General features: G+C 38.0%; 1 protein-coding gene across 4 annotated transcripts in view; it reads left to right on the forward strand.

The window, feature by feature from the left end:
• CUL1 (cullin 1) overlaps positions 1 to 27,901 on the forward strand; it is a 109,779-nt gene that overhangs the window by 49,284 nt on the left and 32,594 nt on the right. For all 4 annotated transcript variants that reach the window (XM_068549616.1, XM_068549615.1, XM_068549613.1 and 1 more), the window contains exons 3-7: positions 16,703 to 16,877; positions 18,995 to 19,162; positions 22,262 to 22,312; positions 22,569 to 22,659; positions 23,353 to 23,516. In XM_068549616.1, coding sequence (XP_068405717.1) covers positions 16,703 to 16,877; positions 18,995 to 19,162; positions 22,262 to 22,312; positions 22,569 to 22,659; positions 23,353 to 23,516 — 649 coding nt within the window. The remainder of the gene's footprint in view (positions 1 to 16,702; positions 16,878 to 18,994; positions 19,163 to 22,261; positions 22,313 to 22,568; positions 22,660 to 23,352; positions 23,517 to 27,901) is intronic.

Here is a 27,901-nt window from a genome sequence, read left to right on the forward strand (position 1 = left end):
CCCGTGTCCCCTGCGTTGGCAGGCGGATTCTTAACCACTGCGCCATCAGGGAAGTCCCCTCCCTGCAGCTTCCGATGCACATTAGGACTCTGCTTTTTCCTTTTCTGATAACATTTCCCCACACAGTTGATTTAAAGCCAAGAAAAAATACTACAAAGTGAAGGTTGCACGTCATTAAAGCTCCGTGGGTCTGTCTGGGTGGGAGGCCGTGGGTCTCGCCTTTCTGCTGACGCAGCCTGGGCTCAGAGCGCAGCTGGTGCCGTTCTTTTGTGAAAGGCGTTCACAACTCCCTCACAAGCATCCACCGGTTGGTGTCTTCCCGATAAACTTTGTGTCTGTTTCCTCTTCAGGAAAACAGCCAGCATGGGCCCCCAGGCCAGCATCTTCTATGAGGACTAGCCGGGCTTCGGGCTGAAGTCTTCCACAGTCAGACACAGCTACCCATTTGGGGGCTTTTTAATAATTTTTGTTTTTTAGACAGACAATCCTGTGGTAAAATCTAGAAGCTTAAAAGGACACACAGTGAAAAGTACGAGTTCTTTCATCCACGTGTCGTTCATGTCTCTCACCCCCCGGGCAGTCCCTGCATTGCTGTCTTGGGTACATCTGTCTGAGTGTTATCTACACACACATACATCATACAGAAAACGAGTGTTTGTATGTAACTTAGAAATAACCTTTAACACCATTTCCCGAGTGTAAGTAAACACGTACCTGTGATGGTTCCCTGGTCATCAGTCTTTGCAGAGCACTTGCTCTGAATCCTCCCCGTGAGTGTGAGAAATGGTCCCGTCGTGATACCATTTTTAGCTTATATCTGAGCACTTGTAATTGTTCTTGTGTGCTCTGGAAACAGACGTCTTTGTTAGAGACAATAGGAAAATTCATTTTTCCTTGATTCCTTTGATAATATTTGTACTTTAGTCAGGAGTAGGAATTGCCTTAACAGTTAGTTCTGTTAATTAAATGCTATTAGAAATGCGGAAGATAAATACTCTGAAACTGGAATTAGTTTTGGCAGGTAGCCCTCCAGATGTGAAATATGTTCATTTCTAATAATGCATGGTTATTTAAGTAAATTTTAGGATTCTGACTTAGACGCTATAATTTTGTATCCTGTCTTTTTAAAATAAATTTATTTATTTATTTTTGGCTGCATTGGGTCTTCCTTGCTGTGCGCGGGCTTTCTCTAGTTGCGGCGAGCGGGGGCTACCCTTCGTTGTGGTGCGCGGGCTTCTCATTGCGGTGGCTTCTCTTGTTGCGGAGCACGGGCTCTAGGTGCGTGGGCATCAGTAGTTGTGGCACACGAGCTCAGTAGTTGTGGCTCGCGGGCTCTAGAGTGCAGGCTCAGTAGTTGTGGCTCGCGGGCTTAGTTGCTCCACGGCATGTGGGATCTTCCTGGGCCAGGGCTCGAACCCGTGTCCCCTGCATTGGCAAGCGGATTCTTCACCACTGAGCCACCAGGGAAGTCCTGTATCCTATCTAATTTTTGTGTTCTGTAAATATTATTTGGGCTTGTATTTTTTATTTTTCTATTACGTTTCAGGTCTTCTCATAAGCTATCTCAAAGCCCTAATGAAGTGGAGGGGGGGGATGTGTGTGTGTGATGGAATATTTGATGGTCTCGTTCCATGAATTAGGAAGTATATTATGATGGTCAGTACAGAGGGGGTGCTCAGAGGAGGAGGGAGAAGGATTTTGACACTTCCAAGGTTGGAAAGTTTCAAGAACTAGTAGAGGTTAAGTGGGCCTCAGAGGGTGAGTATAGATAAGGAGAAACAAAGGGGTGAAAGTCTTGCAGAGTTTTGCTGGAGGGAGAAAGATGAAGGTGAGAGTGGGAAGTAGCACTTTGAGAGAGCACGATGCTGGTCAGCTTGAATAGATGCTGTAAGAATGGCTACACAAGTTAGTTTAACTGACTTTGATAAGGAATGACTCCAGATTATGGTGAACCTTGAAAACCAGGTAAATGAGTTTGTTTGTTTGTTTTAAAGTGTTGTAGGTCCATAGAGATGGATATATGACTTGATAATTAATGACTTTAGGAGGATGAATCTGGAAACCAAATGGGATTAAAACAGGAAAGAGATCAAAAGCACAGAAAGACCAACTTGGTTTTAGTAATCCAAGTGTGATGTTGTGTAAGTTCTGAACTAGGGTAGAAACAGGAAACAAAAGGAGCAAATTTCTGGGCTTCTGGTTGAAGGTGAAATTTATGTTTTGACTTTCTCATTTGTGACATCACTAAAATGATAGTAAAATAATTTTTAAATCAGTGAAGACAAAGAATGGAAGAAAACAGACATCATAGATAAGAATTTAACAATTTTTTTTTGGAGAATGAAAAGCAGATAGAGTCACAGTACTGATCACCAGGGTACAGGAAGCCTCGCTTTAGAGGGTACATCCCCAGAGGAGGATGCTGGCGAGAGCACCACTGGCCCTGCAGGACTGGAGAAGCTTGGGGCCTGAAGGCTCCGGTTTGGCAGAAGATGGAGGCGTGAGACTGGGCGGTGCTCGGGAGGTGAGGGATGGATTCAAAATCCGTGAAATTAAAAGCCCGTCATTTCCCTCTACTCAGGTATAGAACACATGGTAGTCAAGAGTCTGCATCCCAAGCAGAAGACTTGTTGCTTCTATTTAGAACACATTGAATGGGACCGCTGCAGAAACTTGGGAACAGGAGGCCTAGCAGAGGTTGTCATGAATAGGAAGCAACAACAGTGGCTATGATAGAAAGTTAGCCTTTAGCGTGATTGGTCCCTAATTCCATATATTCAGAATACTGGTGGGGATGCTAGAGACAGAACAGTGCTCTGGAAAAATTGAACAGCCCTGAAAAATAAATGCATTTATTGACATGAAAGGTGAGCCATTCAGAACTGTGGCCCACCACCCTCACTCAGGCCAGTGGTGTTTCCAGTTTTTTAGTACCTTATCGTTATGAGTACTAAGGATTAATAGTATGAAAGAACAGAATACACACACAAAGAATAAAAGGGAACAGGAAGAAACTGGTAATACAGGGAAAAGAAGAATATGTTTTAAAAAAGTAACATTGTCAGATATGAGAAGCTTCTCATTATGACAGTAAGTTAGGAACAGGATGCTATGAGAAAAGAACTCACAATTTGAAATGGGATTTTAAAAAGAAGAACAATTGAAGACGTAGAAGGACAGTAAAAAGTAAAATAAAAGGGCAAGTAGCTTTGGAGACAGAAGTCACCCAGGAGGCCTAATATCTGACTGTTAGGAATTCTAGAGGAAAACGGGGGAAGAAGATTTTTTTGAATTTATAATATTTTTAATAGAGAGTGGAAAGTAACTTCCCAGAACTGAAGGTGCTATATCTCTAGTGCCCAAGATAATAAAGGAAGAAAAGATCGATCCCACGATTTCTGTGCACAGAGAATTAAGAGATACCCAGCAACCTGTGGACTGAATTTGAGAACAGGATGCAGTTCCTGGATTAGTGTCGCCCAGTGGGTCTAGAGAGCAGTCTGTCTAAACTGAAGCCAGAAGACCGGGGAGCTGTTGCAATTGCTGCCGGAATTAAGACCATGAGTGTGTTGAGTGGAACCCAGCCTTCAGTTACCAAGAGTAGCATGTAAGGCGTATCAGAAGCCCTAAGCCTGTCATTATGAAGAGGCTCAGTTAAGGAAAATGAACATGATTTAGCAGCCTCAAATATTGAAATAGTTGGAGTCTGACCACCTGTCTTAGGTGATTAGCCTATCACAATGTAATTAGCCGGGAGCACCGTTATTACAGTAAGTCTTAATAAAAGGACCAAAGTGGTACACAGGCATTTTGTTCAGTAGTTTTACGAATGACTGGTTTTGTATCTTTGCTTTTGATTTTAGGTAATAAAGCACGTCTAATTGTCTTTAGCAAATGACATCAGAGGCTCAAGTGTTTTTTATGTTTTGGTTTGAAGGTTGTTATATGTTATTTTCTGTCTTGAAGTTTTCAACCTTTTATTTATTTTTTATAAATTTATTTATTTATTATTCTTTGGCTGCATTGGGTTTTTGTTGCTGCTCAGGCTTTCTCTAGTTGCGGCGAGCAGGGGCTACTCTTCGTTGCGGTGCGCGGGCTTCTCATTGCGGTGGCTTCTCTTGTTGCCGAGCACGGGCTCTAGGTGTGTGGGCTTCAGTAGTTGCAGCACGTGGGCTTCAGTACTTGCGGCTCGCGAGCTCTAGAGCGCAGGCTCAGTAGTTGTGGCGCACGGGCTCAGTTGCTCCGCGGCATGTGGGATCTTCCCGGCCCAGGGCTCAAACCCGTGTCCCCTGCATTGGCAGGCAGATTCTTAACCACTGCACCACCAGGGAAGTCCCTCAACCTTTTATTATAAAAAACTTCAAACATACAAAGAAGTCAAAAGAATTTTAGAGTGAAGACCCATTTAACTGAACTTGCTTAATTACATATCTGTCTATCCTGAATCCCCGTATCCATCCATCCATTTTATTTCATTTCAGAGTAAGCTCTAGACATCAATACACTTATCCCTAAATGCTTAGGCATGTACATCATTGGAGTTTGATATTTGTTTATAGTTTCCAGTGGGTAAATTTTGACTAACACATTTGCCCAAGTAACCCAAAGCCCTACCAAGATACAGGGCATAATCACCCCCACAGAAAGTTCCTTAATGCTTCCCAGTTAATCCTGGCCTCCCCCAGGGCAACCACCGTAGATTAGTTTGGCCTGTCCTAGAAGTTCATCTAAAGGAAAGTATGAAGTGTGTACCACTTCATGTAAGGCTGCTTTCACTCGATATTTTTGAGATTTATCCATGTTATCGTAAGTAGCAGTAGTTTCCCTACCCCCCCTTTTTTTTTTTGCTGAGTAATATTCCATTGTATGAATACGACAGTTTCTTAATTCATTCTTCTAATGACAGACACCTGGGCTGTTTCCAGTTTTTGGCTATAATGAATAAAACTACTATGAACATCTAAGTGGAGATCTTTTATATCTCTTGGATAAACACATAGCAGTGGGATTGCTGGAATGTATGGTAATAGTATGTTTAACTTTATAAGAAACTAGCCAACTATTTTTCCAAAGTGGCTGTATCATTTTGAATTCATGTGAGCAATGCTTCTGAGTTCTAGTTGTCCCACAGTTTTGCCAACATCTGCTCGGAATGTCATTCTCTTTAATTTCAGCCATTCTTGTGGGAGTGTTGTGGTATCTCCTGGTTTTAATTTGCATTTCCCTAGTGATGAATGATGTTGAGTCCTTCTCATATGCTAGTTGACCATTTGTATGTCGTCTTTTGTAAAGTATCTGAGTCTTTTGCTTTTCTTTTTTTTTTTTTAATTTTTGGATTAATATCCTTTTTATTGTTGAGTTGTATGAGTTCTTTATATATTTAGGATGCCAGCATTTTATCAGATATGTCTTGCTACTATTTTCTCCCAGTTTGAGGCTTGCTATTCCTGTTCTTAATGGTGCCTTTGAGTGAGCAGCTTGTTTTTATTTTGAGGAAACCTAATTTATTTGTTTTATTTTCTTTTACAGTTATCATGCTCTGTGACCTAAAAGAAACCTTTGCCTAGATGACAAAGATACTGTGTTTTCCTCTTGAAGCTTTACGGTTTGGGCTTTTACATTTAGGTCTGTGATCCATCTTGAGTTAACTTTTGTGTGTGGTGTGAGGTAGGGCTTGAGGTTAATCTTTCCCCCACGTGGTTCTCCAGTTATTCCAGCATCATTCGTTTCCCCCAGTGTGTTGCTTTGGTGTCTTCGTTAAAACTAAGTCACAATATAAGTAGGTTCCATTTCTAGAATTCTGTTTCACTGGTATGTATCCATCCTAAAGGAATGACGTACTGCTAATTTGATTTGTTTCTATTTTGTGCAGTATGTTTACATCTATATTCGTGTGGGATTATTGGTTGGTGTTTTCATTTTTTGTAATTTCTTAATTACTGTATGTATGAAAACTCTTGAAGTCAGGTAGTATAGGTCTTCCAACTTTGTTCTCCTACCCCAAGATTTTTGACTATTCTAGGTCCTTTGCATTTCTCTATAAATTTTATTGTCAGCTTGTCAATTTCTACCCTAAAAGTTTCTGGATTACAATTGGGATTACATTGAATATTTTTTAATAGCAGTTTTATTGAGATACATTCACATGCCATACAATTCATCCATTTAAAATGTGCATTTCAGTGGTTTTCAGTATATTCACAGATATGTTCAATCATCACATTTTAGAACATTTTCATCATCTCAGAAAGAAACCTTGTACCCTTTAGCTATTACTCCCTTAGTCCCCCGCCTCCCTGCTGATCTACTTTCGGTCTATAGATTTGTCTGTTCTGAATGTTTTATGTAATGTAATCATATAATATGTGGACTGAAGTGTACGCCCCCCAAAATTCATATGTTGAAGCCCTAACCCCAGTTGTATAGTATTTAGATGGGACCTTTAGGGAAATAAGATTAAATGAGGTCATATAAGGTAGGGCCCTGATCCTATAGGATTGGTGTCCTTATAAGAAAAGGAAAAAATACCAGAGAGCTCTCTCTCCAAGGACACAGGGAGAAGGCAGCCATCTGCAAGCCAGGAAGAGAGGCCTCACCAGAAACCAACCCTGGCACCTTGATCTCGCACTTCTAGCCTCCAGAACTCTGAGAAAATTAACTTCTGTTGTTTAAGCCACCCAGTCTGTGGTATTGTGTTATAGTAAACTGAGTAGACTAGTTTTGTGTCTGGCATCTTCCACTTTACTGTGTTTTCAAGCCTCATCCATGTGGTGGCATATATAACTACTTCATTTGTTTTTATGGCCAAATAATATTCCACTGTATATATTACATTTTGTTTATCCATTCATCAATTAATGGACATTTGTGTTATTTCCACTTTATACCTATCATGAATAGTGCTGCTGTAAACATTTGTGTACAGGTTTCTGTATGGATATGCTTTTATTTCTCTTGGTTAGATACCTAGGAGTGGAATTTCTAGGTCAGATGGTAGGTCTATGTTTAACCATTTGCAAAACTGCCAGAATGTTTTCCAAAGTGGATGATAGTACCGTTTTACTTTCCCACCAGCAGTGTGTGAGGGTTCCGGTTTCTCCACATCCTGACTAGCACTTGTTATCATCTGACTTTTTTGATTCTAGCCATCCTAATGGGTATGAAGTGGTGTCTCATTATGGTTTGGATTTGCATTTCCCTGATGACTAATGATGTATCTATTGGCAATTTTTATACATTCTTCAGAGAAATGTCTCTTAAGAGCCTTTGCCCATTTTTTAATTGGGTTGTCGTTTTATTATTGAGTTGCAAGAGTTTTTTACATATTCAAATAGTTTATCAGATAAATGATTGATAAATTGTTTTCTCCCAGTCTGTGGATTGTCTTTTCGTTTTCTTGATTGTGCTCTTTGACACGAAAAACTTCTAAATTTTGATTAAATCCAGTTCATTTTTTTCTTTGGTTGCTCATGCTTTTGATGTCATATATGAGTCCCTTGACAAGTACAAAGTCATGAAGATTTATTTTTATGTTTTCTTCTAAGAGTTTTATAGTTTTGGCTCTTAGTTCTAGGTCTTTGATCCATTTTCAGTTAATTTTTATATACGGTGTGAAGTAAAGGTCCCCCTTCATATATTTCCATGTCACTATATGGTCGTCCCAGCACCATTTGTTGAAAGACCATTTTTCCCCCATTGAATGGTCTTGGCACCCTTGTCAAAAATAAGTTGTCCACAGAGACATGGGTTTATATCTAGATTCTCAATTCTGTTCCATTGATATATGTGTCTATCTTATGCCAGTACCTCACTGTCTTGATTACTGGAATTTTGTAGTAAGTTTTGAAATCATGAAGTGTAAGGGCTTCAACTTTGCTCTTTTTCAAGATTGTTTTGGGTCCCTTGCACAATTCCATGTGAATTTTAGAATCAGCTTGTCACTTCCTACAAAGAAGTCAGCTGGGATTCTGATAGGGATTGTGTTGAATCTGTAGATCAATTTGTCATCTTAATAATAAGTATTGTCATCTTAATAATGTCGTCTTCACCTATTCTAGTGTAAGTATTTGAAGGTACAAATTTCTTTGTAAGGATCTTTAGCTTCATTCCACAAATTTTGATTTGTTGCATTTTCATTATCATTTAGTTCAAAACAATTTATGTCTTGTTATTTGTTCTTTGACCCTTGGGTTTTATAGAAGTGTGTTGTTTAGTTAGAAATATTAGAGGTTTTCCAGGGTAGCTTATTGTTGCAGATTTCTAATTCCATTTTGGTCAGAGAATAAACTCTATATGAGTTCAGTCCTTTAAAATGTATTGAGGGCCATGATGGCCCAGAAAATAGCCTCTTCGGTGAGCATACACTGTACTGTTGAAAAGAATGTGAATTTGTTGGGTGTAGACTGGAGCAGGAGCCTGTTGGCTTGTGGGAGATGATTATGCACATCTCTCCCCAACTCCCAGTCAGTAATGTCATGTTGGTAGCTTGAAATCTGCCATGGAGGGAGTCTTACCCCACAGATAGCTGCTAAGGCTACAGTCAGGGCTTTTTTCTTTTTTTCTTTCAGAGAGACAGTTTACTAGCATCCACTGGGTATAGAATTAGGTGAAGGTGATTGATAGTGTCAATCAGGTCATCTGTGTCACGACTACTTTCCCCCCTTCCCCGCCTTTGGTCTAGTCGCTGAGAGAGGGATTTTTAATCTTATCCTATGATTGTGGAATTGTCTTTTTCTCCCTTTAATTCTGTCAGATTTTGCTTCATGTATTTTGAAGCTCTGCTATTAGGAGAACATACATTTATGATTATGTCTTTTTAGTAAACTGATCCTTTTATTATTATGCAATGTCCCTCTTTTCTCTGGTAATATTTTGTTTTGTTGAAGTCTGTTTTGTCCGATATTGTTATAGCGTCTTCAGCCTTCTTATGCTTAGTGTTTGCATGATAATCTTTTTCCATCTATTTACTTTCAATTTGTGTCTTTATATCTAAATTGTGTCTCTTCTAACAGCATATTGAAAGGTCTTGCTGTTTTGTCCCTTCTGATCATTTCTGCCTTTTGATTGTAGGTTTTAGTCTACTAACATTTATTATAAGTATTAATAGGTTGGTTTTTAGGCCTACCATTTTATTATTTTTTCTGCCCTGTAAAAAAATTTCTCTGTTCCTGCTTTCCTCTCTTCTTTTGGATTATTTGAAATTTTTCAGAATTGCATTTTAAGATATCTGCTGGCTTTTTTAGCTATTCCTCTGCTGTGTGTGTGTGTGTGTGTGCGTGTGTGTGATTGCTCTAGGGAGTACAATATGTATCCTTTTATTTCTTTTTTAATATGCTACTTAGAGTTGACATTGAATGACACCACAGAAAACATAGAAACCTTGTAACTGCAGTGTTCCATTTACTATCCCAAGCTCATCCTTTATATTACATCTTATATTACAAGACCCACAAGACAATATTATAAATTTTAGTTTTAGTTTTAAATCATTCTTTGTATTTTAAAGAATTAAGAAAAATTGTCTTTTATATTTGCCCAAATATCTACTATTTCTAATGCTCTTCATTCTTTTCTGAAGATCCAAGATTCAACCTGATATCAATTCCTCTCTACCTAGAATTTAAGTCTGTACTATGTGAAGTCTCTAAGTTTTATTTTATCTGAAATTACCTTTATTTTGCCTTCCTTTTTGAGGAATATTTTCACTGGATAAAGAATTTTGGGGTTGATAGGTTTCTTTTTTTCTTTCAACACTTAAAGATGATATTCCACTGTCATTTGGCCTTTGTAGTGGTGATATTCTTTTGCTGTATGTTACAAGTCTACTTTTAATATTTTTTCTCCCCTTTAGTTTTCAGCAGTTTTTTTTTCTTTTTTTCCTCTTTCTTCTTCAGAATTGATCATTTTTGTTGGTCTGTCTTCATGAGTCTTATTTCGTTTCCACTCTGCTCTCAAGCCGATCCACTAAATAACTTATTCTAGGTAATATGTATTTCAGTTCTGGAATTTTTATTTGGGTTTTTTTTTTTTCATAGTTTGTTTTTTACTGCAATTAATTTTCATTTGTTATGAGCCTGTTTTTCTTTGTGTCCTTGAGTAAGCTATAATAGTTGCTTTAAAATCCTTGTCTCCTAATTTGGGCACAGGTCACCTCCAGGTTGGTCTCTGTTGCCTATCTCTTCTCTTGAGAGTGGGTCTCATTTTCCTGTTTCTTAGGTCTATAGGCTTGGGTTGTGCTGTTCCCTTCTTCCAAGACGAGGATACTCTGCAGTGTAAGCCACCTTTTGGTTGCTCTCTGGTGCCTTCGGACAGTTCTTTTTACACTTTTTCAAGTTTATAGTTACTATCCCACAGAGATGTGGTTAGATACGTTGGTACTGATAGCAGAACCAAAGTTTAAGTAGAACCTGAAGTTTCAGCGGCAACTCCTGCAGGCTCCACGGTGACATGGGCACTGCCGGGGGCAGGATTGGGTTGGGGGTGGCCACGAGAGAGGTTTTCTGTCGGCAGGAATTCAGTAACTCATGCAAAGTTTAATTAGTCAAAAGACAATACAGGCGTATGATTTGAAGATGTGTATATTTGCCTGAAAAACAAGAACTAAATCAAGAAAGAGCTAAAAGCGGTTGCTGCTGTGGGTTGGGAGGGGTGGATCATAACACGCTTGCTTTTTATTATTAGTTCTTCATTATTTCATCTAATTTAGATGTAAGCTGATAAAAGGAAACCTACGTTTTACAAAGCAGGATGGCTCCTATCCACTGCTGTCTCTAGTCAGCACTGTCTCGTGTTTTCCATGCCTGGTTGGATAATGGTGAGGGTGATGCTAATTTGGGAATGAACGTTAAACTCCGGGTAGAAATTTTAAAAGAGCTTTTAAGGGCTTTCCCTCCCACCCCCCCCCCCCCCCCAGTTAAAATTTTGCCTTGTAGTCTGTTCTGTGACGCCCAGGGTTCCTTGCATTGTTTCCAGGTCCTCTTTGAGGAGGTGAGGCTGAAAGGAAGTAATGGTGGGGTCAGTGTGTGTTCTGGGCACAAAGAATACTTTGTGAAGAAGAAAGAATTCTGTAGTTAAAAGTTTTTTAAAACCCTTGCTAGCCCTGCTCTCCCAAAGTAATGACTATTAATGTCTGGACAGATACATAAACTTTATCTACATGTCCAAAGGAACCATACTAAAATGCTCATTTCGAAGTTGTGTTTTTCACTTACTGTGATCTTTTTAACATCTTTCTGTATCGATCTATGCACGTACCACACCACGTTCACTGACTCCAGGGCTGAGTGCGCCCTTAGTGGGCGCATGGCTCCGTGGTTGGGCAGGTGCTCCTCGTTACCTGCCCCCTCGTTCTTAGCCTGCAAACCATTAAGGACCATTTGAAGAGTATGGCCGGAAAGGACAAAACCTTTTAATATCAAGCAAGCTCAGGATGGGAGCAGATTAGAAAGAAAACCCCACCGTGGGCTACGGGCTCTGGCCTGCTCTCAGCTTTTCCTTATTTGCTTACAAGAACGTTGTGATAAATCTTTTTAAGTCTAAACCACTAATCTTTTAGTCAGTCAATATAAAAATTCCATCTAAGAACGCACTGTGTCAGATTTTAATTGGCAGCATTTTCTTAGTGTTACTTAAAGTAATGATACATATTATGACCAGAGTCTTGGATTAGATGAAATTTGGTAAATATATTGCAGTTTTTATAACCACTCTATATTCTATGACAGTGTTAAAAGCTCCCTATTGTATCCTCAGGTGAATCCAACAGTGTATTTAACTAATTATGTTTGACAGGTTGTTAGAATTCTTTTTATCATCTTCAGCAAAGCTGTGATAGTTTGATAGCTAAATTAAAGTATTTGTATACTTCCATGATAATTTCACTATGATAAATGCTTGTGAGTATAATTACTGTATCAAAAAGAATGCACTTGAATTTTGAATATTTCCAAATTTTATTCCAGAAAAAAATATAACAGTGTATGCTCTGACCCCCCCAATGGATAGACGCTCCCATGTTCCTGCACTTTGGCTATCACTGAGTTTGACTGTTTTTTTGTTGTTGTTTTTTTAAGACCTTTGTTAATTTAGTAGCTAGAGATTAATATATTGCCGAGAAATAAAGGTCAGGCTGAACTAGGTAACCTAAAAAATTCCCTAGAACCAAACACCTAGAACTGGGTGCTGGATACAAAGTGAGACTCCGTGCTACCCGAGGATCTGGGTGAGAGGTGGGTGGGCTGGAAGCAGTGGTCACACAGAACAGGAGCAAAGCCTTGCGCCCCGGCAGGAAGCTGATGTTTCCGTGGAACTCTTTAGTGAAAAGGTGAACTGGAAAACAAAATAATCGACCCACTCTCCCAGGTAGGCCACTAGGAAAGTAGTTTGAGCCACGTTCTGCACGTGAGGGGAGTGGAGGGGAATCCGTCCTGAGAAGTTGTCACCTCTGGTGTCTTTGGGATTTGAGTTTGTATTGCCAGCTTGCTGGGGGATTTCCCCAAGCTGGGAAATTAACGTGAAAGCCCCACTGAAAATGAGTTTTTAAAAAACCCCAAAGTTACAAAGTGAGGAGAGTCTGGGTCCACGTGAACAAGTCAGCATATAGAACAAACAGCAGAACTAGAGCCTCAAGAACTTCAAACAGAAAGATCTTTAGAGAGCACTTCTAAGTGTATTAAAAACAATTAGTGATGTAAAAGAGTCAGGAATATAAAGGAACAAAACACTATGGACAATAAGACATCTTTTTAAAGAAATAGGGAAAATCTGCAAATGTAAAATAAAATTATTAAAAATAGCAAATTTGGCACAGCTGATAGAGAATCACTTAACTTGATGTGGTAGGTAGATCAAGAAAAATTAGATAGAAATGTTTGAACCTTTGAAGAACTACTTTCTGAATTACCCTAAGTGTCCTGCAGTGGCATTGGTATTAAACTTTTTTTTTGTAAAAATGTACACCAAAAAAAAAAAAGAAAGAAAGAAAAATTAGAAAGTTTGAACAAAGATAAAGTGATGGAAGTAACTGAAGTTATAAATTGAGATAAGGAGGTGACATGAAAATGTAGCAGAGAAGCTAGGAGAAAACAGAAAGGGGACCAGAAGTGTTGGAAGAGGAAATAACCCAAGAATTTACCAGAATTGGTGAAAGCAAAACATGCATGCCAAATTTTAAGGTAACCATTACAAGAATATGAATAAGATGTGTAACTCCAGCATAACAAAAGAACTACAGTGGAATAAGGAAACTGTCGATCCAATATAAGGGAAAGGGGGAGAAAACAAGAAGCACAGAGAAAAAAAATTAAAGTAGAAAATGCAAAATAAGGTGGTAGAAATTAATCGAGATAGCAGTAGAAAACAGTATAATCTTAAAACCAAACCTGCCCATCAGAGACTGTCTGACTCAATTTCTATTTTAAAAGTGAATTTTACTGTGGTGATTCGCAGTAGACAAACCAAAACATAGAGATATAAAAGTTGAAAGTAAAGAGGTGGAATACAGGTATTTGAGATGAATTCTAACCAAAATATAGGGAAAACCATATTAACATCAGATACGATAGATTTCTAAGGCCCTGTTGTTAAGAATAAACATGGTTACTTTCTAATGATAAAAAGAACAAGTCACCAGGAATATAATTCTAAATTTGTACACTTACTAACAGGGCCTCAAAATATATGGCAGATTTTTTAGAGAATTATAAGACTAATTGACAAACCCATAACTGGATAGGGGGATTTTAATAAAAATTTCTCAGTAGTTAATAAACAGACAAATCACTGACAATACAGAAGATCTGAAAAGCAAAAGTGACCAGCTTGCTTTAACAAACCATGTGTCTAGCAGTTAGAGAGTGGACATTTTTTCAAGCACATGTAAAGAAAATCACTACATCTTCAGCTACAAGTCTCATCATATTTTAAAGAAACTATCCAAAAGATAACACTCTCTGATTAATTTTAAAAAGAAATTGAAGGATTTTTTTTAAAGGTTAAAAAAAATACACTTTGGAAATCTAAAAAATTCTAAACTCTTAATCAAGATAACTAGCAATGGAAAAAAGAAAATATAACTGAATAAGGAAAATACATATCAGACTTAGGTGATGTAGCCACAGAGGTGTAGAGCAGAAAGTCTGTAGGATTTTTTTTGTTTTTTAAAAAATATATTTATTTATTTTGGCTGTGTTGGGTCTTCGTTGCTGCACGCGAGCTTTCTCTAGTTGGGGCGAGCGGGGGCTACTCTTCGTTGCAGTGTGCAGCTCCTCACTGCAGTGGCTTCTCTTGTTGTGGAGCACGGGCTCTAGGTGCGCGGGCTTCAGTAGTTGTGGCACAAGGGCTCAGTAGTTGTGGCTCGCGGGCTCTAGAGCGCAGGCTCAGTAGTTGTGGCACACAGGCTTAGTTGCTCCGCGGCATGTGGGATCTTCCTGGACCAGGGCTCAAACCCACGTCCCCTGCATTGGCAGGCGGATTCTTAACCACTGCGCCACCAGGGAAGCCCAGAAAGTCTGTCATCTTTAATGCTTATATTAAAAAGAACGAAGAGGACAAATTACAAAGCTAAGCAACCAAACGAGGATTTATAGAAAGAGAGCAAATGTAAAGAGAGAAGTAAATTTAAAACAATAGAAATATAGATACAGCGATGAAAATGGATAAATCTCAAACTGGTTCCTTAAAAAGACTAATAGACAAGCCTCTGGCAAAATTAATAATAAAAATATTTTAAAAGGGGGACAGTAAAATTAGCGGGCATTTTTTAAAAGAAGACTGAACTGGGCAGTATACTTGAAAAGTTTATTGAAATGGATAGTTATCTAGAAGTAGCAATACATATAGTCGGGAAAGGATAGACCATTTATGTGGTTTGTGAACCGTTGGTTTTCTATGCAGAGAAATGTAAAATCACTTTTCTTCTTCATGTTATATACAGTTTTAATCAAGGTGGATTAGAAATGTCAGATTTAAAAGAAAATACAGGAAAATCATGCCAAAATTTGGAACCTGCCAAAAGATCATTAGCAGGGTCTAGCAACGAGAGAATGGATAAATTATAAATCTGTACTATACAGTACATTACATACAGCTGTAACTATCTCAAATGTTGTCAGAAACAAATTGGCAGAAGCAAATGTACAACGTGTTACAGTTTGTGTAATCTAAAATTTGAAAACATGCAAAATAATTTCATATATTGTTACACAGTAAAATATAAAACATTCATAGGAATGTTAGACACCGAATCACAGGGACATTTGCCCCTAGGGAAAGGGGGAGGAAGAGTGGGATTAGGGAAGAGTTCGTAGTGTGTCAGGTATACTCTTGTATCATTTCATTTCCTAAAAAGTTGAGGGGGATTTGGATGGAATGAGACAAGCATGGGAATGTAATAAGATTTGTCCAAACTAGGTCATGAGTTTGCGAGAGTTCGTTGTGTATTATAATCTGTGATTCTGTCTATATTTGAAATATTTAATAAAATGAGTCAGTGTTTTATGGCATAGTTCTTTGATTACCACTGAGATTGAGGGGTTTCTTAGGTTTTTGGCTACTAATACGTATTTCTTTTAGCTTTTGGATTTTCTGTTGGAATCCTTGTTTCTTTAGAGATTAATTTTTTTCACATTGTTTTAAATTACCTTTATTTATTAAAGATAGTAACTTTAAGATATTTCTTACTAAAATAGTTTCAAAATTTCAAATGAAGTGATTATATGACTTTGCTTTAGAAAGGCCTTCTCCAACCTCAGATCAAGAAAGTATCTGTATGTATATTCTTTGTTTTATGGTTTCAGTTTGTATATTTTAATTCTTAATCTGTTTGTAATATATTTTGGAATATGAAAGTTTTTTGAAATCATCTATAATGCCATTTATCCAATAATCTTTATCCGCTGACTTGCAATAGTTTTTATATAGCAAGTTCTTAAATACACCAGAATATTGTTTCATGATTTTTCTTTCTGTCTGAATCAGTATTGGTGTCTTTCTATTAATTTGATCCAAGTAAAATACATGCAGATAAACTGAAATAGTATTAAAGGTTATAAAAAAAAAAGAGAGACCACATCTCCATCTCTCTCCGTAGTGCCTGGGTCCTGCTCTTTTCTGATTGGCTGGCTTTAGGCATCCGTGACTTTCACTTATAATAGAGGACTCCGTCTCTTTCACTGCCGTGTCTTCTGCTTTTCATTTTTCATTCTCAGAGGGTAGCTTTGGTTAAATCCACTTACAGATAATTTTAAAGTAAAGTTTTGGTTATTTTTATATTTATGACGTATGCTTCTGAAAATATTCATAGCTAAGCATTGTAATAGACTACGGTTATAGCTTTTTGTTTTCCCTGAAGTAGATAATTGCTTTTTTTCTTTTCATTTGCAACCTTTTCTTTGTACATTTGCCAGTTCTTTTCTTACCTTCTAATACACTCTCAGGACAGTTTTCCACAAGGTAATGGCATTAGACGATCTTGAAGGTCCAGAGTTTTCTCGGTGACCTTCCTCCAGGATGTTCCATCCTCCTCGGCTGGCTGACTCTTAGCTTTACTGGTGTGTGAATGGGATCTTTTTTCCACTCTAACTTTAACAGGTTTTTGCTGATACATGGGAAACATTAATACTGAAGTATCTTATAAGAAAATATGTTCGTATTAATCACTGTTGACATTGATGACGCATGTTGATTTCCTTGACTTTTCTCCAAGTCACGTTTATAACTACTGCACGAGTGTTCACCAGTCAAACCAAGCTCGAGGGGCTGGTGTCCCTCCTTCTAAATCAAAAAAGGGGCAGACGCCGGGGGGAGCTCAGTTTGTTGGCTTGGAATTGTACAAACGGCTTAAAGAATTTTTGAAGAACTACTTGACAAATCTTCTTAAGGTAAGATGTTTTATATGTATACTGAGCATTTATAATAGAATGTAAAAAAAAAAATAGTGAAATAATGATTCTATTGATAAGTTAAATCTTTCACTGTCATTTTTTCATTGTTTTTGGCATTGACATGTGCCTGAAGGTGTTTTGCTCTTGCTTAGTCATTCACCTGTTGTGAAGATGAAATCTTCATAAGCCCATATTCTGTTCTTTGATTTGTTAAATTAGAAGTTTTTGATAGCCTTTCACCATAGTAGTACTTTCCTTAAATTACTAACCATTTGGTATTTGGTGGTTAGAGATTGATGAACCTTTTTTAAAGCATATAATTATGAAGTCAAATTACCTATATTGTATTTTGAACCCAATGTGCTATTCTGTATCAAAATGTATAAAAGACTTGTAAGGTTATCCAGCCTTCGGTAATCACATTTTCCAATGTGTTCTTGCCTTTTCTACATGGCCTTGTGATATATTTCAGAACTATAATGAAATTGTACCCTTGGCTGGGTGGGTTTCACCACGAACATTCATTCCTCCTGCTCTGAGCCTTTTGCTTGGACAGTGATGTGGTTTTTCGCCTTCATCTTCTGCCTTTTTCTTCCTCAGTCTCCATCCTCTGTAGCAAAGGCAGTGTGACGCCTTCCATCCAGCCACAGGATGGGCAAGTGGCTTCTTCATCTGGTGCTGCGCACGTTATGTAGAGTGTGTACCCTGGGAAGTCTGCACACGCTGTGTATATACTTTAAAGATTTTTTATTTACACAGATAACAGGCAGAAAACCTCAGCATGCTCCACATTTGTTTTTCTTAATATATTTTACAAGGTAATTGGAAACTTAACATCATTTTAACAGACCATAATCAACTGACCACAAAGCGTGACTGAGATGGTATTATTTTCCGTGTTCCTAAAGCAGTCTTGCTGAAGCCACTGTGTCCTCCTTGCTTGTGTTCACAACACTTTGTAAAGTGAACCCTGGAATTAATTACTCTTTAGTATTGAAGTGAGGAACAGGGTATTGTGTTTTGAAAGGTATTGACAGCCATGCCATCAGCGATATTATTTTTTGCATTTTAAAAAAGGTCATCTACTATAATCCAGAATAGCTTAGCTTTACATGTTCGGGTTCATTCCTTGTTTATTTAAATGAACACAAATTTGGTTGTATCAAGATACGGTCAGGTTTTCACATGGCTTGTCGGATCACTTGTGCAGCGTGGAGCTTGTGCAGAATGCAGCTTCCATTCTGTCGAGCTTTTTATTCTGCCAGTTGAAGGGCCCCAGGCTGAGAAGTTCAGGGACGGCCCCGGGCCCTCAGTTCATGGCGGGGCTTCCCTCTCCCAGCTCCCCCTGGAGTGCTCTTCTGCTACAGCACGTTTTAATGATACTGCAATTTAATGCCCCATTTTTAAAGGGTAAGACTTAACTTCGTAGATGTCATTAGTACCTAAGAAAAAATTTCAAGTTGCTTTCCTTCAAATAAAACTTTGTGGTTTAAGTTGTAGACATTTCAGTAAAAATAATTTGGTAAATGAACATTTTCCTCGTGAGGCCTTGTTAAAGAAGAAATATTGCACCATTATACTGTATACTTTATTTTTACAAAAATGCAGCAGATTACCACAAAGAGCTGTAGATTTTTATAATTTTTAAGTAAATTTAATGAAGGAAGAAGATGCATTAAAAAATGAAATAGTATCAGCCCCCGTGGTCTAAATTGTTCATTGGACATTTTAATTAATTTTTCAACAGAAAATATCAAAAATAGGGGTAAGTTGAGGTAAATTCCTTATTTGTTAATATAAAGGAATTACCCTCATATTCTAAAAAGTTCAGTCTTTTTATGAATGTATATGCATATTAATACCATGAAAAAAGTTCTAATTTGAGATCAAAGAATTTTCATTAAAATTCTCTTCAGTCTGATCCTCATGAGCTACTTTCTTGTGAGAATTTGTAGTAAATGAGCATGTTTTGTATACAGAATAATTCAAAGGACCCATCTAAAACCATACACGTCAGTGTATCTTAATGCAGTAGATTTGTTTCAGTTAACTTTTATCTCTGATTTATCATGAGACAAATTAGTCATCTTAAAGCTTAGTGAACTTGTCTTTAGGACGGAGAAGATTTGATGGATGAGAGCGTACTGAAGTTCTATACCCAGCAGTGGGAAGACTACCGGTTCTCAAGCAAAGTGCTGAATGGGATCTGTGCCTACCTCAATAGACATTGGGTTCGCCGCGAGTGTGACGAAGGACGAAAAGGAATCTATGAAATCTACTCCGTAAGATTGTTTTTACACACCTTTCAAATGTGTGTTTTCTTAGGGACGCATCTTCCTTCCCAGTAGGAGATCTAGGCAAATAGTAAGCAGTTTTCAGACTGGTGATCTACAACTTCCTTTGTTTTAATTTATCAGTAAATGGCCCTTAGATGTTTTGTGGCGAGAAAAGAGAAGGATGAGTAATTGGCGTTCTAAAATACAGCCTGCACGCTTCTGCGTTTACTTATTAAAAGTTTCTTCTTCAGTTATCTGACCGACCATCAGGCTGAGCCCGGAGCTATCCCCATTTTAGCACAGCGAGTCCTGCATCCCGGCCCAGCAGGCAAAGCGGGTCCCTTCCTGGGACTCAGGCCTCAGTGATCAGCCCTCCGCGGTCTTTTGGGGTCTGGGAAACTGCTTCAAGGAGGGAACTGTGATGTGAAATTCCATTCTACCCACTCAACATACAAAGTAATATGAGTCATGATACTTAACAGAATTCAAAATTGAGGGTTTTTTTTTTTTTAAGACTGCATGAAAATAAATTTTGAAGAGGCAAAATTTGAATTGTTAAATCACCTTCATTAGTGTGTTTCTTCAGTCAAGGGAGCTTTTTCCAGGCTCACTGGTTTTCAAAGTGTGGTCCCCAAACTTGCAGCATCAATATTACCTGGGAACTTGTTCGAAATGCAAGTCATTGGGCCTCAGCCTAGACTTACTTAACTAGAGACTCTGGAGCTGGGGCCCAGCAGTGTGTTTTTAGCAAGCCCTCCAGGTGATTCTGATGCACTGTCGAGTTTGAGAACCAGTCAAGGGAGGACTCAGAACAACAGAACAGTCTATCTGTTCATAATAGGCTCTCAGATATACAGACAGTACCTTTTTTGAACGAGTGGTGTTCAAATGTCAAGTTCTGCATAATGAGATTATCTCCATATCCAAGAATGTTGCCATAATAGCAATGCTTTGTTGCTTTGCTTTTGGCAAATTTAATTAAAAGAAAAGTAATGTGCCATAGATGCATGACAGATTTTTATTATTTTATTATTTGTGTAGCTCAGTTTCTATACCAAACTGTTACTGCTTCATAATGGTACTTTGTTATACAATTTTAACAGAACTTTCTAGGTTTAGTGTTTTGATTTGAGTCTTTTGTAGTTCACCTTTTCTTTTCCACTTACAAATGCTTTCTTGAGACTGAAAGTTGTCAGTGTAGGAATCAGCATGATTTTCGTTGATTTCCTCTTGGCTGCTTGACCTAAAACACCATATATATGCGCTGTAATAATAGCATCACATGCTCCTAAAAATTATTATAGTCTTTAAACTTTTTTGTGTACTGTTTTCAAGATTTGACTGCTTTTTTTTCCTTTTCTTTCTTACTTTTTTTTTTTACTTTCAAAATTCGTAGTTTCTACATCCCTAAATGCTGTAGTTAGTTTGGAAATGCAATATGCAGCCATAACTCCTAGCAAAGGCCAGTTAACACCCCTCTCTAGAAACAGTATTTCCCTTGCCTGCTCTTGCAGGGAGCCTGTTGAATTCATTTAAAGTTCGAATATCAGTTGACACATGGAACAGTTCTTGTACAGTGATGCCTCATTGCATTTTCCAGACTCTCCAGAAGACGGGGATGCTTTGTCATGAACTATAAAGATTTACTTTTTTCCCTGATAATTTTGTCTTTCTCTTCAATTATAGGAAGTTGTAGGTTTCCTTTCCAGTCAACCAGAGCGCATAAACTAATTTCATTATTAACACGTTAAAGTGATTGAGCAAGACTTTTTCCCTAAATCTGTCCTTCTGAACTATCTCTGGTTTACCTTCGGTCCTGCTTTCTTATCTTGCCTTTCTTCCTTCAAAGTGACAAATTATCCCAAGTCCAATTAGGTCTGCCTAGTGCTGTCTTAACTTAGAAAAATGTCTGGGAAAAGTTATTTTTAAAGGTGCAGTATCTTTACTGGAAGTTCATGGCCACACGTTGCGTTTGCCTTGCCTCCCCCTGCACTGACGAGGTCTGAGGAGTTGGGGAGAGGAGCAATGGCGAGTTTGCACAGGGAGAGTTACCTTCAAAACCGTGCCCCACAGGGTGCATTTTTCCTGAAAAATAAGACTGTTTCTTCCCAGAGTCTTTTTTGGTAGCATAATTCCTAATTCTGAAATAACCTTTTTATTCTAATAGTACTTGAGTATATATTTTTCATGCTTTACTAAAAATATTTTTCTCTTAAATAGTGCTTTCATGTTGCCCTTTTTTTGGTAGAAATTTTTTCAGTTTCTAAGTTAAATTTACACATAATCTTTTCAGAACTGTATTGTCTTACATAAACCCAGTTTTATCTATGGTTAAATTTGGGGGAAAATAAGACTGATAGCATTTACATTTAAATTAATTTCTCAGCAGTTTGTATTTGAGTGTTAAATTGTTATAAATTTGAGTTTGAACATAACTGAATAATACCTTTCTCAACAGTTTAAAAACCATATATGAATTGTAACATTTAACATTTTACAGTAACTTTCTGACATAACCTCTGTTGAGAAGTTCCAAAACTTTTAAAAATGCATCATACGCACACATACTAGTAAAATGGGAAATCTGAATAATTTATGTATAATAAGCTGCATTCATTTAAGATGTACAGTTTGATGCATTTACAGTTGTATGCATCCATGTAACAAACACCATGATAAAGATACAGAACTTATTAGATATTTAAGGTCTATTATTTATTTTACTGAGTATTAGGAAACTATGATAAATGGAATTATCTTTATTAAATGTGTTAGGTCAAAACATACGTTTGAGTCAGAGAACAATTTTATACATTGAATCCACTATTGCCCTTTAGGCTAATATGTATGTTCTCCTAAAATCCAGATTTTCTTTTTATCTCAGCTATTAAAATGTGAGCTGATAAACGTCTGTACTTTGATACCTTTTGAAGTTGTTAAGAGAATGGATCTCTGATTTCATCATGATGATTTTTACCAAGTTTATAATCTAGAAATATTGATACATGTAATCTAGGATTCAGGCTATTTCCTGTGACTTCAGCTTTGGAAAAAGCATAGTAAAAGTATAGCCATTTAATACTGTTCCTTTTTCTTTTCATCCAGCTTGCATTGGTGACTTGGAGAGATTGTCTTTTCAGGCCATTGAATAAACAGGTACCTACTTGTGTGAGTGTGTGCATGTTTTCCTTTTAAAACCCCTTCCAGATTTCATTTCTTAACAACTGTCTTCCTTACTCCTTTGGAATGTCCTAAGAGTGCCTCTCATCTTGCATTTAATGGATTCTGATGTTTAAGAGCCATGTAGTAACATAATGGTGGGTTGGCTAAAAACCCGAACGAACTTTTTGGCCAGCCCAATACATACTGTAGTCTGTAATCTACATGTTTTCTTCCTGTATCCTTTCTAAAGGTAACAAATGCTGTTTTAAAGCTGATTGAAAAGGAAAGAAATGGTGAAACCATCAATACAAGACTGATAAGCGGAGTTGTACAGTCTTACGGTAAACAATTTCCCTTTAATTTATTCAAAGTTGTATCTCAAGTGACAGTTACATAACAATGCTCCAATAGATTTGTTTTCAGATAGTTTAGTATTATCAAGAATATTGTTAGCATTTACAAAGATACTCATAACTCTCTTTATGTCAGTGTGATTCGGTTTGATTTTTACCCATTATAAAAATTGTTTGATCTTTGTGCCCTAAGGAAATTTTGATGGACTAGACATTTGACATTTGAATTATTTCCTTTTCTGGTCTCATACTGAATTACTGGACATATATGCTAGAGTGTCATTAATGGAGCCGAATGATAACAGATTGAGAAATCTAAAAAGTAATAACAGTATTTTAAAAGCTTAGGTAGCATTGTATTTCTTTGAAAGTTTAGAATTAGGCATTCGTACTTCTTGTAAGCTTTTAGAAATATAAACGTTCTCTGAATGAACTTCATGATAACTTGAAACATGCCTGGCCATCCATCAGAATTACTTGCTTTTGTGTGTCTTGGATTTTTTTCTTTTTTCTTTTATTGAAAGTATACTTTACTACCAATGAATAACAGATTTGCCTTATGCCCTGTTGTTTTATTCTTACCTTTTAAGCATAACTTCAACTGAGTGCTACACCTAAATGTAGTCCTTAAAATATAACCAAAAATAGGGCAGTTGAAATGTAGTTCTTATTTACTTCCAGTGGAACTGGGGCTGAATGAAGATGATGCCTTTGCGAAGGGCCCAACGCTAACAGTGTACAAAGAATCCTTTGAATCTCAGTTTTTGGCTGACACAGAGAGATTTTATACCAGAGAGAGTACCGAATTCTTGCAGCAGAACCCGGTTACTGAATACATGAAAAAGGTAAGCTTAAACATAGTACTTAAAGTAGGCTTAAGTTAAAAGTTATTGCTGCTCAAATGAATTATTCTTTTTAATATATGCAACTTTCTTCAAAGTCATTTCTTAGGCACTGTTATCCTGTAGTGTCTGTAGCAGGTGCAAATGGTTTCTCCCAGTTCACCAAGGAGCTTTTATAAATTAATTTGATAATCATGGCTCAATGTTCTCCTTACTGATCGGAGGATATAACCGTAATAGCTGTATGACTTTCGTGTTTTGAACTGTCTCTACTACAGTAGAATGTATATGTGTGTCTAACGGGAGCCGCGGTCTTACGTCAAAGAGAAACTAGTTTTTAAGAAACAAATATTTGAAAACTTTAAGCTTTTGCTTTTTTGCTTCTGAAATACCCCCTAAAAACCTATATAACACAGTCTTCAAGTTTGCATTAGAGGAGAAGTCCTTCCGAGAGAACAGGATCGAAGTCTTAGATAAGAAAAGATCCAAGATCGGTGTCTGTATCATAAATCTTTTTCCACATTAAGTGATGTTACAGTGAAGTTCTAGTGGAATTATTCTTCGTTCTCCTTCTCGGGAATACAGGTATCCCAGACTTATGCTCTGAGGAGTGATCTAAGTCAGGAGGTAGCAAACTTGCTATGAAGGGCCAGATGGTAAATATTTTAGACCTTGTGCACATGTGGTCTCTCTTGGAACTGTTCAGCTCTGCCGTTGTAGCGCAGAAGCGGTCATGGCAACATCTAAACAGTGAGTGCAGCGGTGTTCCAATAAAAGTTTACTTACAGGCAGGATATTGCCCACAGGCTATGGCTGCTGACTGAGACGGGCAAGGAGACTTCCAGGGAGTCTGGGGCTGACTGTGTCTGACACCTGCTTTTTTCCCTTTATTCTCTGTTCGCTTGGAGAGCAAATGCACTGCAGAATCACTTTCGCCATGTGCTGAGGTCGAAAGTTAGTCATAAAGAGCGACAAACAGCTCCCCCTTCTAACCATGTAGAGAAAGTCCTCCCCAATTTGTTTGTGACATTCTGAGTGCATTTTCCCATAAGAGATGGTGATTATAAGTGGCCCTTACAAGTTTGAAGCTGAAAGTCCTTGACAAACAAATTTCTGATACCTCAAAACCTAACAAAAGTGGAACTCTTCAGAAGTATTATACTTGGAGTAGTGATAGTTCCTTGTGTATATTTATGGATTAAATTAGCTTTCGTGTGCCAGTCTGGAACCTAACCAGCTTACAGAGAGTTTCTAACAGCTGCCTGACAAATCTGTTTTAAATCTAAGCATTGCCTGTTACTTCATTTTTTTATTTTGGCAGTGTAGTTTTCATAAAGACATATTTTATTGAACTCTACTATATATGGTGATCCTTTTAAAACTGTGTATGTTTTTAAAAGTGGGGCCTTTTATCGGGGTACACATCCACAAGCGTGATTCAGGCCTTTTCATTTTACAGACTGCTTAGTGAATTGCAGTTACCTGCTATCCACAACAAGGAAGGTAGTAGTGCTTTGGTACAAGGAAATCCGCTTTGTAGGCCAGAGCTACGTCAGCACTCCCAACGCAGGGAAATCTGCTTTTATAATCGGACCTGGGACCAAAGGCAACTTGAGGAGCAAAGATTTCCAGTGGCCTGGATGTTTTCAACCCAGTGTGAGCTCGGCCTTTGACGGAGAGCATGCTTCCAGCATCCTTGCTCTCTTAGAGGGGATTTCTTCCTAGAGGCGTTAAAGGTTTGGCCCAAATCTGGTTGGATCTTACCAAACATGACATCCATCCATTCTGAAAGTCCATAGTGCAGAGACTCTGTGAGCATAAAATTGGAGTTTAACCATGTGAACAATTCTACCCTTACCTATAGCTGTAGCCTTGCATCTCAAACTGAGCTATGGGTCTAATTTAAAATCCCTACTCCACCATTTACTAGGGGGTTGACCTTAACCTTTCTGTTCCTTGTTTCCTCATCTATAAAATGGGGATAATTTACTATTATTATTATTATTATTATATATTATTTGATGCTTGGCAAAGAGCAAGCATGATATAAGTGTTTGGTATTACATGCATACATTGTTTAGAACCTTCAGTATATGCCTGAGAATGTGCAAAACCATGAGATAAATTGTGGCACTTTTTTTTTTTTTAATTTGGTTGTATTTCTTTCTTTCTTTTTTTAAATTTATTTATTTATGGCTGTGTTGGAGTCTTCATTTCTGTGCGAGGGCTTTCTCTAGTTGTGGCAAGTGGGGGCCACTCTTCATCATGGTGCGCGGGCCTCTCATTATCGCGGCCTCTCTTGTTGCGGAGCACAGGCTCCAGACGCGCAGGCTCAGTAATTGTGGCTCACGGGCCTAGTTGCTCCGCGGCATGTGGGATCTTCCCAGACCAGGGCTCGAACCCGTGTCCCCTGCATTGGCAGGCAGATTCTCAACCACTGCGCCACCAGGGAAGCCCAATTGTGGCACATTTTATTCAATAACTTAAGAAGAAATTACGTTTATATTAAAACATTCTATCAGGAAGTACAATACAAAACTCATGAACAATATTGAGATAAAGCATGAACTTTCAAGAAATACTCTGCTTTTAGCAGCCAGTTTGGGCTAGATGTGCAAATTCCCTGGGGTGGGGGGGCGGTCTATGTTCCCATTTCTGTGTTGTTAGGAATCTTTTAGTGGAAACAGTTGAGAATCTTTGGCTTTCCTTCTACTGATGACTTCGACGAGTGAACACCCCTGAGCCATATTAGTGTTTTAGCATATCTTACTGTCTCATCTGAGCTACGAAAAAAAGTGCGACTATTATTCTAGGTTTCTAATGTCATTTTTTTAAAACTTTAAAAACAAAGTATACCTTATTTCATTAATTTGCTTACTTTTTTGGTCTTTTTTTTCATTTTGTTTTTCCTGCATACTGATCCTAATAGAATTAACAGGAACAGTCTTTAATTGCTTAACTTTATTTAGTCATTCTGAATTTGATCTTGGTGTTCTGATATATTTATCTGCCAAGTACAGTGCTGATCAAGAGCTTATTTGCCTTCAAATCAACAAAGAATGTAAATGACTGTCCTTCCTAAAACCTAATGACATAACACCCAGGACCTTGGGTTTTTCACCAACCTCAGAGACACTGCAGGCTCAGGTTCAGACCACTGCGAGAAAGCAAGTCACTCGGATTTTTTGGTTTCCCAGGGCATAACGCCATACTGTAGTCTATGAAATGTGGAGAATAGCGTTATGTCAAAAACACCAATTTACATACCTTAATTTAAAAAAACTTTATTGCTAGATGATGCCAAAACAATTATAATAGCAACATCAAAGATCACTGATCACAGATCAGCATAACAAATAATAATAATGAAAAAGTTTAAATATTTTGAGAATTACCAAAATGTGGCACAGAGACCCAAAGTGAGCAAACGCTATTGAAAAAACGGTGCCGATAGACTTGCTCAACCCACAGTCCTTCAGTTTCTGCTTTGTTTTTAAAAAAGCAGTATCTGTGAATTCCAATAAAAGGAAGTAGGCCTGTGGGCAGTAGTCCCACCGTATTCACAGTTTCAGTTACCCACAGTCAACCTCAGTCCGAAAAATATTAAATGGAAAGTTCCAGAAATAAACAGTCCATAAGCTTTAAATTGTATGTATTGAAATATGTCGTTCTGAGTAGCATGATGGACTCTTGCCCTTGAATCATACCTTTGTCCAGAGCATCTCCCCTGTTAGTCTCTTCACCGACCAGGTGATCAGATCGACCGTCGTCTGCAGTGCTTGAGATCACGTAGCCCTTATTTTACTCAACAGTGGCCCCAAAGCACAAGAGTAGCAATTCAGATACGCCAAAGAGAAGCCATAAAGTACTTCCTTTAAGTAAAAAGGAGAAAGTTCTCAACTTAATAAGGAAAAGGTTGCTAAGATCTGTGGTGAGAATAAATTGTCTCTCCATGAAGTTGTAAAGAAGGAAAATTTTGTGCTAGTTTTGCTGTCACACCTCAAGTTGACGTTACGGCCACAGTGCATGACACGTGCCCAGTTAAGATGGCAAAGGCATTAAACATAACTTTTATTACATTATTTTGTTATAATTGTTCTACTTTACTGTTGTTGTTGCTAATCTCTTAACTGTACCTAATTTGTAAATTAAACTTTCCCATACATATGTATGTATTGGAAAAAGCATAGTACCTATAGGGTTCACAGTTTCAGGCATCCACTGGGGGGTCTTGGAACGTCTCCCCCGTAGATAAGGGGGGACTGCTGTGTAAACAACTAGTGAGCCCCTCTGGCTTTTAATGCTTTTGTGATCACTTAGGGACCAGTTTGCTCTTCCCTCTCGGCCCCCGCAGGAAGAGTCTGTAGAGTGCTACTGGTTTTTTGTAG

This window comes from Eschrichtius robustus, chromosome 8 (genome assembly GCF_028021215.1).
Source record: "Eschrichtius robustus isolate mEscRob2 chromosome 8, mEscRob2.pri, whole genome shotgun sequence".
Taxonomy (NCBI): domain Eukaryota; kingdom Metazoa; phylum Chordata; class Mammalia; order Artiodactyla; family Eschrichtiidae; genus Eschrichtius; species Eschrichtius robustus.